Below are 12,526 nucleotides of genomic sequence, written 5' to 3' on the forward strand. Positions count from 1 at the left end.
AATTTTTTTTTTCTTTGTTGATTGTTTTTTCGCTTTTTTTTTTTTTTTTTATACCACCCCAAACAAAATAAATCACCAACAATATGCATAACCCTAAGTTGTGTTTCCAAAGCACAATCATACAAGAAAATAGTTTTCTAAGACGCTAATCTTGTTCAAGAATATAATAAGATTTATAAATATTTGACTTCAATTCGCTTGGCAATAAGATAATTTGAACCAAAAGTGTCATTTCTTATTTATATTTGGTCGTAGGCTTAGTTCAAAATTCATCATCTTACAACCATCTCCTTTCCAAGCCTTTTGCTACTCATTTGAGTGCAACAATATTTATTTTAAATATATATTGAAAGCAATAAACTTCCAATTCATATATATGTGGCTAGCTAGCAATCTTGAGGGATATGATCTGACTGGTGAACTTTAATACGGTCCAAGCAAGACTTGCCATCGAGCCGTCTGCTTTGTTGAAGTTCCATGTACTCTCTATACTTGAGGGCATGGTACGTCGGGCAATAGCCTTCACGGTGCCCTAACTCTAGCGAGGGGCTAACAATAGCATCAAGTGGCGGGCCATGTGCCGTTCCTATTGAAATCCTAGTTGCTTTTTCGTTTACCACCACCCTGTGCACCACACTCTTGTACTTTCCGTTGGTCAATATCTACAATAAAAAACATTCATAAGAAAAGTTACCTCCATGAATCCCCAGTTTTCTCCCAGCAAATTAGAAATGTAGCTCATGAAGGACGAAAGATAAGATATTATCCAGTATGACATATTTCGGGTGTAATATTATTATATTATTGTATGACAGATATTTGTTTCCGACACTTAAAATTTCTCCTGTATATAGCTTGGTAAATACTTAATAAAAGCATGTTAGCAGTTATGGTAAGAATTTCATAAAATAAAAAAACACAAACACGCTATGTAAATTATAGTTTTATTTTTGTTTTCGTTGAAATTTGCTTTGATAAGGTCTGAACAGCCAGCGGCTGGGACAGGTGAATGAAAAACTGTAAAAGCATGTACCTCCATATGATCTCCGGTGTTGACGAGGAAAGAGTTGGGGAGGGGATTGACAGGGACCCACTTGCCGCGGTGGAGCACCTGGAGGCCACTGACGTCGTTTTGGATAAGGAGCGTGAGGAGGCCATGATCGGAATGAGGAGGGAGGCCCATCACAACTTCAGGCTGGGGACAGGGGGGGTACAGATTCGCGACCAGCAGCTGTGACCCTTTATCCACCTCCATTGTCTTCACTATGTAGCTCTCCTCCAACCCCAACCCTTCGGATATCCCTTTTAGCAATTCACTCGCCACTTCTCGCGCCTTTCTGCAGTATTCCTCTGAGATTTCGCTGTAAGTTGACATAGATACACACTATATATTACATAACCACCTTTGTATACTATCCTCGCATGCTTCGGATGTCCATTTTTACCTTATAAAATTAGTAATTAATAGGTCATATCTTTTAAGGATGACTGAGATGATGAACTCAAAATTTTGGCCCTGGTTGGAGCCTTGAAAACTAAAATTTTCTATTTTAGATAATAGTTTGATATTTAAGTGAAGAAAGACGAAAAGAAAGACCTATTATCCCAATGGATACTCGAGTGTTCAAAAAGTTTTGGGCACCATTATTTTGAATAATAATAATAGGCCACATCTCATCTCATACTCATTTCGAATCATCTCAAAATTTGCATATGTGATTTCGACATGAAAATGATCCTAAAGCTTTTTTTTTTTTCTTCAAGTAAAAGATCCTAAACTCTTATCTATTTTGCATTCATGTTCCAATGTTTATTTTGTTTTTAATGAGAAGTAGATGGTCGTGTTCCATCTCAAACTCATTTCAAAGTGTATCACATTGCATACTCATTAAAACGAAGAGCAAGTCATAAACCATTTCATGACTATTTCAAAACCTAAATATGCGCTTTATTTATTTATTTATTTTTTTTTCAAAAAAAGCTTCAATTTTTATTTATTATAGTCTTCATACTTCAAATGCCTACTTTTTTATTATAAAACGAAAAATAAGTCACATCTCATTTCGTCATCCCCTAATCAATTCAAATTTTATACAGGCTACAATAAAGCTTGACCTATCCATATCATGAGATGAATGACATTCATGGTCCCACTTGGTGTCCGCCATGAAAAATTGAAAGACTGTTCGGACGCTGTGGTCTATTGGGTGCAATAATGATTTACGGAAATGAGCAAAGGCCTAACATCCACTACTTATCCTATTATCCTATATAGCTGAGTTTTATGACTGGGTTCGAAATTTTATTGATATTTTTTCGTACATTTGTACCGAGGTTTTATGTGGCGTAAAAATAAAATATTTATATTTTTAAAATAAAATAAAAATTTTGTGTAAAATGCCAAATAGACAATAATAATGTCCCATATATACACATTAATCGTGTCGGTCCTAGCTATTAAAATGAACTTGGCAAAAATTATGAAGAGAGATCATTAATTTGATTATCTTATTATATCTTACGAATTTTTTAAGTGGCATGGGGGATCCCAACAATTATTAAGGTCTTGTTTGGAATTTGGAATATACAGTATAAAGGAATCTAATTTCTTATGTTTGATTATCAAGGAAATTGAAAAAAATAAATAAAAAATATGTCGAATTAGTACAGAAATATGGTTTTATACACCATTCACATTTAATTTTTCTTAATTTTAAAATTATATTAGAACAAACTTTTATTTTTAATAGTATTTTATATAAAGAGAAAAATGCAATGAAAAATGAATTTTCTTCGAACGGGAAGTATATAAAAGAAATACATATCATACACATGATAAATGCAAATTAAAAAAAAGTCAAGTTTGTCAAACCACTTCAAAATATTGAAGTCCAAAGGTCAAACCTTTATATTGGATATATCTTTTAAGACTAATCTCACAAGAAAGAAAAAAAATTTAATATATTCTAAAACATAATGATTCAAGCTTTCCAACTAACCTATTTATGTACAGTGAATAAGGTCTTCACAATATTTGGCACGATGCTAACATTTACAAATCATTTTTATATTAGAGACTAATTTTATTTAAAATAAATAGCTTTTTAATTTTATTATATTAAAATATATAATATATATTGACTAAATTATAGTAAATATATTTATGACATATATATATATATATGATAATTTTGTCACCGGTAAAATTGAAACTGTTAAATTTATGTAAATTTACAAGAACTGTATTTATTAGGTTCGTCGGGTAGTCATATTCCAGCCTCGCACAGGCCTGCTGCCGGCCGGCACACAAGTCACCGGGGATAAAATAAAAAATAAAAAAGAAACGCACCTGAAATCGGCAGGCTTGGTAGGAGCATGGAAATTAGGATGAACGTGTATCTTGAGATAATCCCTCCACAGGAATGCATCATCCACCGTCAGATTGAAGCTGGTCCCTGACCTTATTGGATCAAACAATTGTTTTCCGGCGTACTCTTGCTTTTCTTCCTCAGTCAGATCAAAGAATCCCAGGCACCCACTCACCATGTCATCCATGACCTTCTTTGGCACACCGTGATTTACCACCTGCCAACGTACCATATCAAACCCAGTTAGCATATGATATTAATTATTATTTTACCTGAGGTTCGGTTATAGTACTAGAGTTGATTACCATGAAGAATCCCCAGTCGAGGCATGCATTGGCAAGGTCCTGGATGACTTTGGACCGTTGATATGGAGTGCCCCCTGTCAGCAGGGACAAATCAATGGTGGGGATTATTGCTTCTGCTTCAGAAAACATGGAATCGTCGCCAGATTTCCTGGGGAAGACATACTTCGAGGGTATGGACGTGAGACAACCTGATTCAACCAGACCTTTGACGCACGGCATCTTCAATAAAAGAGAGAGAGAGAGAGAGAGAGAGAGAGAGAGAGAGAGAGAGGCATCGTATAATATGTGTGGGGTTGCGTATATATAGGGCTGAGTGAAGAAGGAAGACTAGTAACTAAAGAGTGGGGTGGGATGGGGAGGATCAGGAGAATGATCAAAATTGAGAAGGATGGTGGTCCAGCTTTGCATGTAAAAAGGAGTGGAAGTGATCCAGGCGGGGGACAGGAAGAGTAGAGAGTACAATGAGGAAATGGCCTACGATGGTTACATCTCAGGCGCTCGTTGCCCACTATCGCATCGTAGTGCGCACATAATTACGGCTACCTGTCGAGGTACTCTCGGCACCAAAATATGATATATTAATGAATCTAGTGGTGACCATTTTTTTTTAAACAGAAGATATTCTCATTTTGCTTAAAATACTTACATTGCAGTATGAGTAGATACCCATACACGTATATAGAAATACATACACATGCACATAGTCAATTAGACGCTCAAATATTCTTGCCTAAACTATAATTATGTATTTAACTTAATTGTTGAACTTAGAAAGAAGATTGGAAAAAAAAAATAAGGGCAGAAACATTTAGTGAAGCGTCACCTAATGATAGAAATACTGAACAAATATTATTATATTTCTTGTCCCTAAGAGTGCCCAATTATATAGGAGGCACAAAGTGTTGTACAAGTAAATAGGAGTGCAGTACGAGTAATAAGAGTGTAGTATAAGCAGTACAAGTGCAGTACAAGTAGTAAGAGTGTAGTACAAGTAAATAAGGGTTGGGCTTTAGTCCAAAGTGTAATACACGTTAACAACCCCCCTCAAACTCAAGGCGAGTGGGAGACCAATTTGAGGTTGTCAACCAAAGCACGATGATGTCCCTTAGGATGTGACTTGGTAAAGATATCTGCAAACTAAGCTTTAGAAGAAACTGAGAAGATCTTGAAAGCACAAAACCATTGTCCAAACCCTCTCTTTACAGACACTTGGTTGGCAGCCTAGTTTATGTCAATGCCACTACTGGAATTGGTGTGATCTCGAGGGGGTGAATTGGATATTTTAAAAATTCTCCTAGGTTATGGTCAAGTTCACAAACAGTATATCACAACCTAGGGTATGTCTAAGTGAATATCAACTACCCAACAATATTATCCTAGGCAAATATAAAAAGCAGATATTTCAATCTTAGTATTTCCCAAAAAATTAAGTATGTATGTAAGGCAATCAACCCAATATATAATTAAACATACATGTACAAAAATTAAAGAGTTAAGGGAAAAAGAAAGTAACACAGAATATGTTATCGGGGTTCAACCAATAATGCCTGCATCCCTACCTCAAGCTCAGAAGCAAGAGAATTTCACTAAATGCTTTGCTCACTTATGGGTCGATCGGCACTGATTACAAATAGCCTCTCCTTACTGGGTCAGGAAATACCCCAAGTCACATTAACAGGGCTAACCTCAACCTTTATAATCACACCTTACGGTGCAACAAGTCCTACTAGCTAGGTCTGAACTATTTGGTGCTTTCTTAACTGAGTGTAAGCAATCCGATGCACATCTTAGGGTAGTGCAATCCTCTTTCGATGATCACACGTCAAGAATACAACCAGTATAAATTTTTTGTACAATACAATGCTTCTTACAATAAGCAGATAAGTACACCAATAAGCACAATACAACCAATGTACTCAAATATGATAAAGATTTAATGCTCAGTAGAGATTATGTGCAAATATCTCTTCAAAAATGTATATGAAATATGTGAGAAATACTGATCTTTGAATAACCACAATATGTATATTAATAATACTTCAAAGATCTAGTGCTTTGAGAAAATTTATCTCCAAAAGGTTATTTTCAAGAGCAAGTGCAAGAGATATTAGATATTGCAAAAATAATATTTAGCAATAATCACAAAGATTGGCTCTTAAGTCTTGCAATGAGGATGCAAAAGACTCACAAGACAATGAGATTTTCCCAACGATATTTATCAATATGAAATAAAATGGGAAAAATCTTTAAGATAACACTCAAGAAAGATATTCAAAGAAACTATGCAAGATGAGAGTTTAAGCTTTTAACCATAATATGAATGAGCACTCAATACAAGAATTTTAATCTCTCTCAAAGTTGCAAAGATTTTGCAAATCGGTATTACAAAAAGCTGCTCTTCTCTATTGGGAATGATTTTTGCAACAAGGATTCAAAGAGAGTGTATAAAATAAGCCTGGAGAATAATTTTTACAAGAAATGAAAGCACAAAAATTTGAGAGAGAACATTTTGCTAATCACATACTTACTCTGGAGTAATGAGGGGCTATATACAAAATTCCCATGATTTTTTAACGTTAGGGACATGGAGGGAATTTTGAAATTTTTTTAATTGCAATTTACCCCTAATTACCGTAGTTAATTCTCAGAAACTCGAGAGGTCTGGTCAACCCAGGCTCATTGTCAGTTCGCCGAGCACTAACAAATGCTTTTGAAATTTTAAGCATTCAGTTGACTGTAGATAGTGTCCGTCGACCACACTAAGGCGATTTTCCAAACCTTCGTAGGTTCAGTCGCCTGACCAACTGTTCGGTCTATCGCTCTTTGAAGGCTGGGCGCCCGAGGTGATTTTTAAGTAAAGGTTTGGTTGGCCGGGGTAGGTAAAGAAGGTCATTTTTAAAGTTCGGTTGACCATGGAGGATTAGTTTAAATATAGGTCGGTTGCCCGAGCCAAGTCAAACAATTAACTTTTTGGCTTTCGGAGTGTTCGCTCAACTAAGCTGATTATAACTAGAAGGGTTCAGTCGATCGAGATTTTTTAATTAAGCCTAGAAAACCGACGTCAGTCAACCTTTTGTGTTGGCCTAACAAGGTCTTTCAATTAGTTTTGGTGATAACAAACAAAGGATGATTTAACTTGAAAAGGTTGAGTTTTGGTGTTTCAAGAAATATGGATCAAGTGTGGTTCAAGCAACTTCAAGTATAAGTCAAGTATGATTTAAGAGGAGATCAAGTATAAGTCAAGTATAAGACAACTTCTCAATGATCCAAAGAGAGTCTAATATATTTGAAGCTCAAGCAAATTTTTCAAAGAATCTCAAGAGCAAAGCATGAGAGAGAACTCAAGCATGTCTTATGAAAGCTTAGGAAACATATTTGTAAGTATTTCAAAAGTTAAAATGTCATTTGAAATATATTTTGACGCTTTTTCAAGAGGTTATAAAGATTTAAGGACCTATTTAAGTATATTGAATCAAGTTTTATAAAGATCATAAGAGAGTAAAATAGTTTTTTTTTTTTTTAAAGAAAGATACTTTTAAAAAATAGGATTTTGGTAGTTCAGATGACTGAACTTTTCAATTCAGATCACTGAAGTGAAGACTTCAGATGACTGAACTTCATGTTCAGACATCTGAAGAATTACTTCAGACATTTGAAGATTAAGTGCAGACGTCTGAAAATTTATGAAACAAGACAGAAAGAGGCATTAGCAGTTCAAACGTTTGAACTCGCGACTTCAGACATCTGAACCTGGAACCTAAGATGTCTAAACCCTGACTTCAGACATCTAACCCTGTATCTAGTTCTATTTTGAAAGGGTTTCAGGAACTTCAGACGTCTGACCTCGAATCCTCAGACATCTGAACACTGTTCAACAGGCAAATTTTTAAAAATCTTATTTTTTAAATTATAGCCGTTTGAACCCCAAATTTTCTAACAACTTGGCAAACTCTTTAAGGAAACTTTTGCAACAAGGAAACTTATTTAAAAGCCTATAAATATATGTGTTTTGAGAATAAACAAATCATCCCAAGCATTGAAATTTTCTCAAAGCTCTCTTGCTCTCAAAATCTCTTGATCAATCTCTTGCAAAGCTGAAAGTACTGTTGTTCTGATATTCTTGCTCATCAAATCCTGAAGAATTATTAATTTATCATCTGGAGAAAAGGATTTTCGTGAATTCTTTGAAAATCTTCAAAAATTTATTTCATTCTCGATATTTTATCTTTTGAAGTACATAGTTTTGATTTGTACTAATCTGCTCTTTGTGTAAGCTTCTCTTGTACACCAGCTTTTGATATTTCTTTTGTAGATTTTGAACGATACCAGGCTATTGGATCGTTGACCAAACAAGGGCATATTGTTTGGAGAAGGCGAGCTCTAGCCTTGGCCAAAGGAGTAGTTGTAAAAAGGTGTTGTTCCACCCAGTAACAAAACTACTATAATGGAACCCTTCAGTGTTTTGCTAAGGGCGAGGACATAGGCTGTGTTGAAGCCGAACCTCGTAAAAAATCTTGTGTCTTTCTCTTTGCTTTACTTTATATTCTGTACTGTTGTTGTTGTATGTTTTAAAAGTGCAGGTTGCAGGTTTTTAAGTGAGAAAGAGACAAAGACTCTTGATATTTAGAAAGTACGTTTTGATTAACCATTTGCAGAAACCCAAAAGGGAGTACATTGGTTAATCTGCAGAAATCTTGATCAAGAGAAGTGCATACTAAAAGCTTATAGGGAAATCAACAAAAGTTCTAATATTCTTGGTTGAGTGATTAAGTTACTTTGATTTCATTAATTGACTTGTGAATTTAAATTTCAATATTTTTAGGTGTGTTATCATTTGTTGATTGTTGTTTTCCGGATATTATAAACACAAGCTTAAAAATCATTAAAATAAAAAAAATCCAATTCACCCCCCTTCTTAGGAAGCTATTCCTAATTTCAATTGGCATCAGAGCCTAGTTATAGAAATTCCTAACAAGAAACTATAAAAAGATCTAATGACAAACATTGAAGTAGCACCCTTTGGTGAAGGACAATCCTCAACTCGTCCACCAATTTTTTGTGGACACAATTATACCTTTTGGAAAAAGAGAATGGAAATATATCTCTAACACATGGATTAGAAAGCTTGGGAAGTCGTTATGGATGGAAATCTTATCCCCACTAAGATAGTTGATGCAAAACATATTCCAAAAGAAAAGAAAGACATGACCAACTTAGATAATAAAATGGTTCAAATAAATGCAACTGCTATAAATGCATTATATTGTGCATTAGATGCTAATGAGTTTAATCGAGTTATGGCCTACAAAACAACTGAGGAAATTTGGAATAAACTAGAAATAACTTATGAAGGAACTGTTGATGATAGAGATAATAGAATAGACATGTTAACAAGCGAATATGAAGCATTCAAAATGAATTCTAATGAAACGATATCAAGCATGTACACCATATTTACCCACATAATAAATTCTTTAAGTGCCTTAGGAAAAACCTATACTACATATGAAATGATTAGAAAGATTCTAAGAGGCCTACCCTCTATTTGGGAACCAAAGGCCACAGCTATTACGAAAGGTAGAAACCTAAAGACTGCTTCTTTGGATGAACTTATAGGTTCACTTCTTACATATGAAATGGCATTGAAATAAAGGAATCCTAAATCAAAGTATAAAAGATCCATAGCTCTAAAAGCATCTAACCATAGCACTAGTGAAGAAGAAAGCGAAACAAGTGACTTAGATCAAGATGAGTTGGCATTCAATACTAAAAGACTAGGAAAATTCTATAGAAGAAATAAAAGGTTTCCTAGAAAATTTAATAAAAATAAAACTGAAAAAGGAGAGACAAGTAGGAAAGAAAATAAAGGTAAGAATGAACCACCAATTTGTTATCATTGCAAAAAGCCAGGACATATCAAACCAGACTATCCATTATTCAAGAAAGACAAGAAAAAAAAGAAAGAAGCAATGAAAGCTACTTGGGATGACTCAAGCTCCGGCGAAACTGAAATCGAATCAAGTGAACAAGAGATGGCAAATATATGCTTCATGGCGAATGACGAAAAAGTAAATTCTTACTACTTTTCAACCGAATCTCAAAATGAATCTTGTGATGAGTCATGTGATAGCTTACCTTCTTATAAGGAATTATAAACTGAATTATTCTCACTACATAAAAGATTTATAAAAGTCTCTAAAAGAAATATAACTTTGAAAGATCAAAATCAAGAACTAGTAAAGCAACTTGAATCATTCAAAGTTATTGAAAAAGAAAGAAATACTTATATTAAGAAGTTGGAAGAAGAAATAAACATAGCAAAACAAGAGTTAGATAAAACTCATAAAGATAACTTGAATAAGAAGGATTTAGAAATAAATGAACTCAAAAAAGTAGTTGAGGGTAAAGAAAAGATTGTATATAATTTTACTAAAAGAAAACAAAACTTTGAAAAAATGATTGGACAACAAAGGCTTCATGGAAAGAAAGAATGAATAGGCTACAATGGTGAAGCAAATAAAAGGAATAAAAAGCTATATATGGGATATTTTGTTAAGGAAGCTAAGTTCTATGCTAGCACTTCATCAAATAACAAACATGAGTACATCACTTGCTATATGTGCAAGACTAAAGGTCATGTGATGTTTAATTGCCCATTAAAGAAAAAATATGTTAAAGTACAAGGAGAATGGAAAACAAATAGTGGAACCAACAAAAAAATAAAGAAAGTCAAAAGAATTTGGGTTCCAAAAACTAACACATAGTGTCCCTCATTGTAGGTTTGCCTTAGGACAACAACGACAACGGATAAATGGTACTTGGACAGCGAATGCTCAAGGCATATGACTAGTGACAAGACCAAGTTCACTACCTTAAAACAAAAGGATGGGGGACACGTCACCTTCGGCGACAATGCCAAAGGTAAAATTGTTGGTATTGGAAAAATTGGTAAAGAACCTTTACTCACAATAGATAATGTGCTATTAGTGGAAGGACTAAAACATAATCTTTTAAGTATTAATCAACTAAGTGATAAAAGGTTTGAGATAATTTTCATGAAAGAGAAATGTGTTATCCAAAATCCTAAAAATAAAGAAATATTGTTTATGGCTCATAGAGTAAATAATGCTTATTGCATAAATCTTGAGAAATTAGTCCATCAAAACATAACTTGTTTATCCGCTATAAATAAAGTAAGTTGGTTATGGCATAGAAACCTAGGACATGCTAGTATGGACTTACTATCCAAATTATCTAAGAAAAATCTTGTAAAAGGATTACCAAATACTAAGTACATAAAAGACAAGATGTGTGATACATGTCAAAAGGGAAAATAAGTAAAAACAAGTTTTAAAAAGAAAAAATTCATATCCACCAAAAAACCCCTAGAACTCTTACACCTAAAATTATTTGGTCCAGCCAGAACCTTAAGCTAAGGTGGAAAACAATATGCTTTTGTAATAGTAGATGACTATTCAAGATTTAGTTGGGTAATCTTTTTAGCAAACAAAGATGAAGCTTGTAATCAATTAATAATCTTATGCAAGAAATTACAAAATGAGAAAGGCTATAATGTAACGAGCTTTAGAAGTGACCAAGGAAGAGAGTTTAAAAATAAGGAAGTTAATAAATTTTGTAATGAACATGGAATAACTAACAATTTTTTAGCACCTAGAATTCCACAACAAAATGGAGTTGTTGAAAGGAAAAATAAAACTTTACAAGAAATGGCAAGAACAATGCTCAATGAAAATAATCTACCTAAATATTTTTTGGGCAGAAGCTGTAAATACAGCATGTTATATTGTAAATAGGGTATCAATAAGATCAAAAATAGATAAAACACCATATGAACTTTGGAAAGATAAAAAACCTAATATTTCCTACTTTCACGTATTCGGTTGTAAGTGCTTTATATTAAATACTAAAGATGATCTAGGAAAGTTTGATGCAAAGTTGGATGAAGGTATCTTCTTAGGTTATTCTACAAATAGTAAAGCTTATAGGATTTATAATAAAAGAACTTCTACAATCATGGAATCAATTCATATAACTTTTGATGAATCAAATAGTTATGACATTAAAATATGAATGATGAAAAAGAAGTTATATCTCAAAAGGAAAAAGACCTTGAAATAAAAGAGGAAAAGGATAATGATGTTTCAAAAGAAAACTTTTCAAAAAATCTGAAATTTCCTAAAAAGTGGAAATATGACAAAAACCACCCAAAAGAACAAATTCTTGGTGAAACATCAAAAGGAATAACCACTAGAGCCTTACTAAAAAATTTTTGCAATCATTATGTTTTTTTATCCAAAGAAGAACCCAAAAATATTGAAAATGCTTTAAATGATGATTCATGGATTATGACTATGCAAGAGGAATTAAATCAATTTGAAAGAAGTCAAGTATGAGAACTTATACAAAAACCCAAAGATAACTCAATTATAGGAACTAAATGGGTGTTTAGAAATAAGAAGGATGAAAATGGAGTTGTAAGAAATAAAGTTAGGCTAGTAGCACAAGGATATAATCAAGAAGAAGGAATTGATTACGATGAAACCTTTGCTCTTGTAGTAAGGATGGAAGCAATTAGGATGCTTTTAGCCTACGCAGCTCATAAGGATTTTAAACTATATCAAATGGATGTGAAGAGTGCATTCTTAAATGGATATATAAATGAAGAAGTATATCTTAAACAACCTCCAGGTTTTGAAAATTCTAAAAATCCAAACCAAGTATTCAAATTGACAAAAGCCCTTTGTGGTTTGAAACAAGCTCCAAGAGCTTGGTATGAGAGGTTAAGTAAATTTTTACTTAAAAATGAATTTACAAGAGGAATGGTGATAGTAC

General features: G+C 33.5%; 1 protein-coding gene across 1 annotated transcript; it reads right to left on the minus strand.

The window, feature by feature from the left end:
* Positions 1 to 213: 213 nt before the first annotated feature.
* Positions 214 to 4,016, minus strand: LOC131162253 (2-oxoglutarate-dependent dioxygenase 19-like). Its single transcript, XM_058118556.1, has 4 exons — positions 3,674 to 4,016; positions 3,350 to 3,585; positions 1,034 to 1,361; positions 214 to 662 (listed from the first exon to the last, which is right to left on the minus strand). The coding sequence occupies exons 1-4, from the start codon at positions 3,890 to 3,892 to the stop codon at positions 387 to 389; spliced, it is 1,059 nt and encodes a 352-aa protein (XP_057974539.1). The 5' UTR covers positions 3,893 to 4,016; the 3' UTR covers positions 214 to 386.
* Between the last annotated feature and the right edge of the window lie 8,510 nt (positions 4,017 to 12,526).

Source organism: Malania oleifera, chromosome 8 (genome assembly GCF_029873635.1).
Source record: "Malania oleifera isolate guangnan ecotype guangnan chromosome 8, ASM2987363v1, whole genome shotgun sequence".
Taxonomy (NCBI): domain Eukaryota; kingdom Viridiplantae; phylum Streptophyta; class Magnoliopsida; order Santalales; family Ximeniaceae; genus Malania; species Malania oleifera.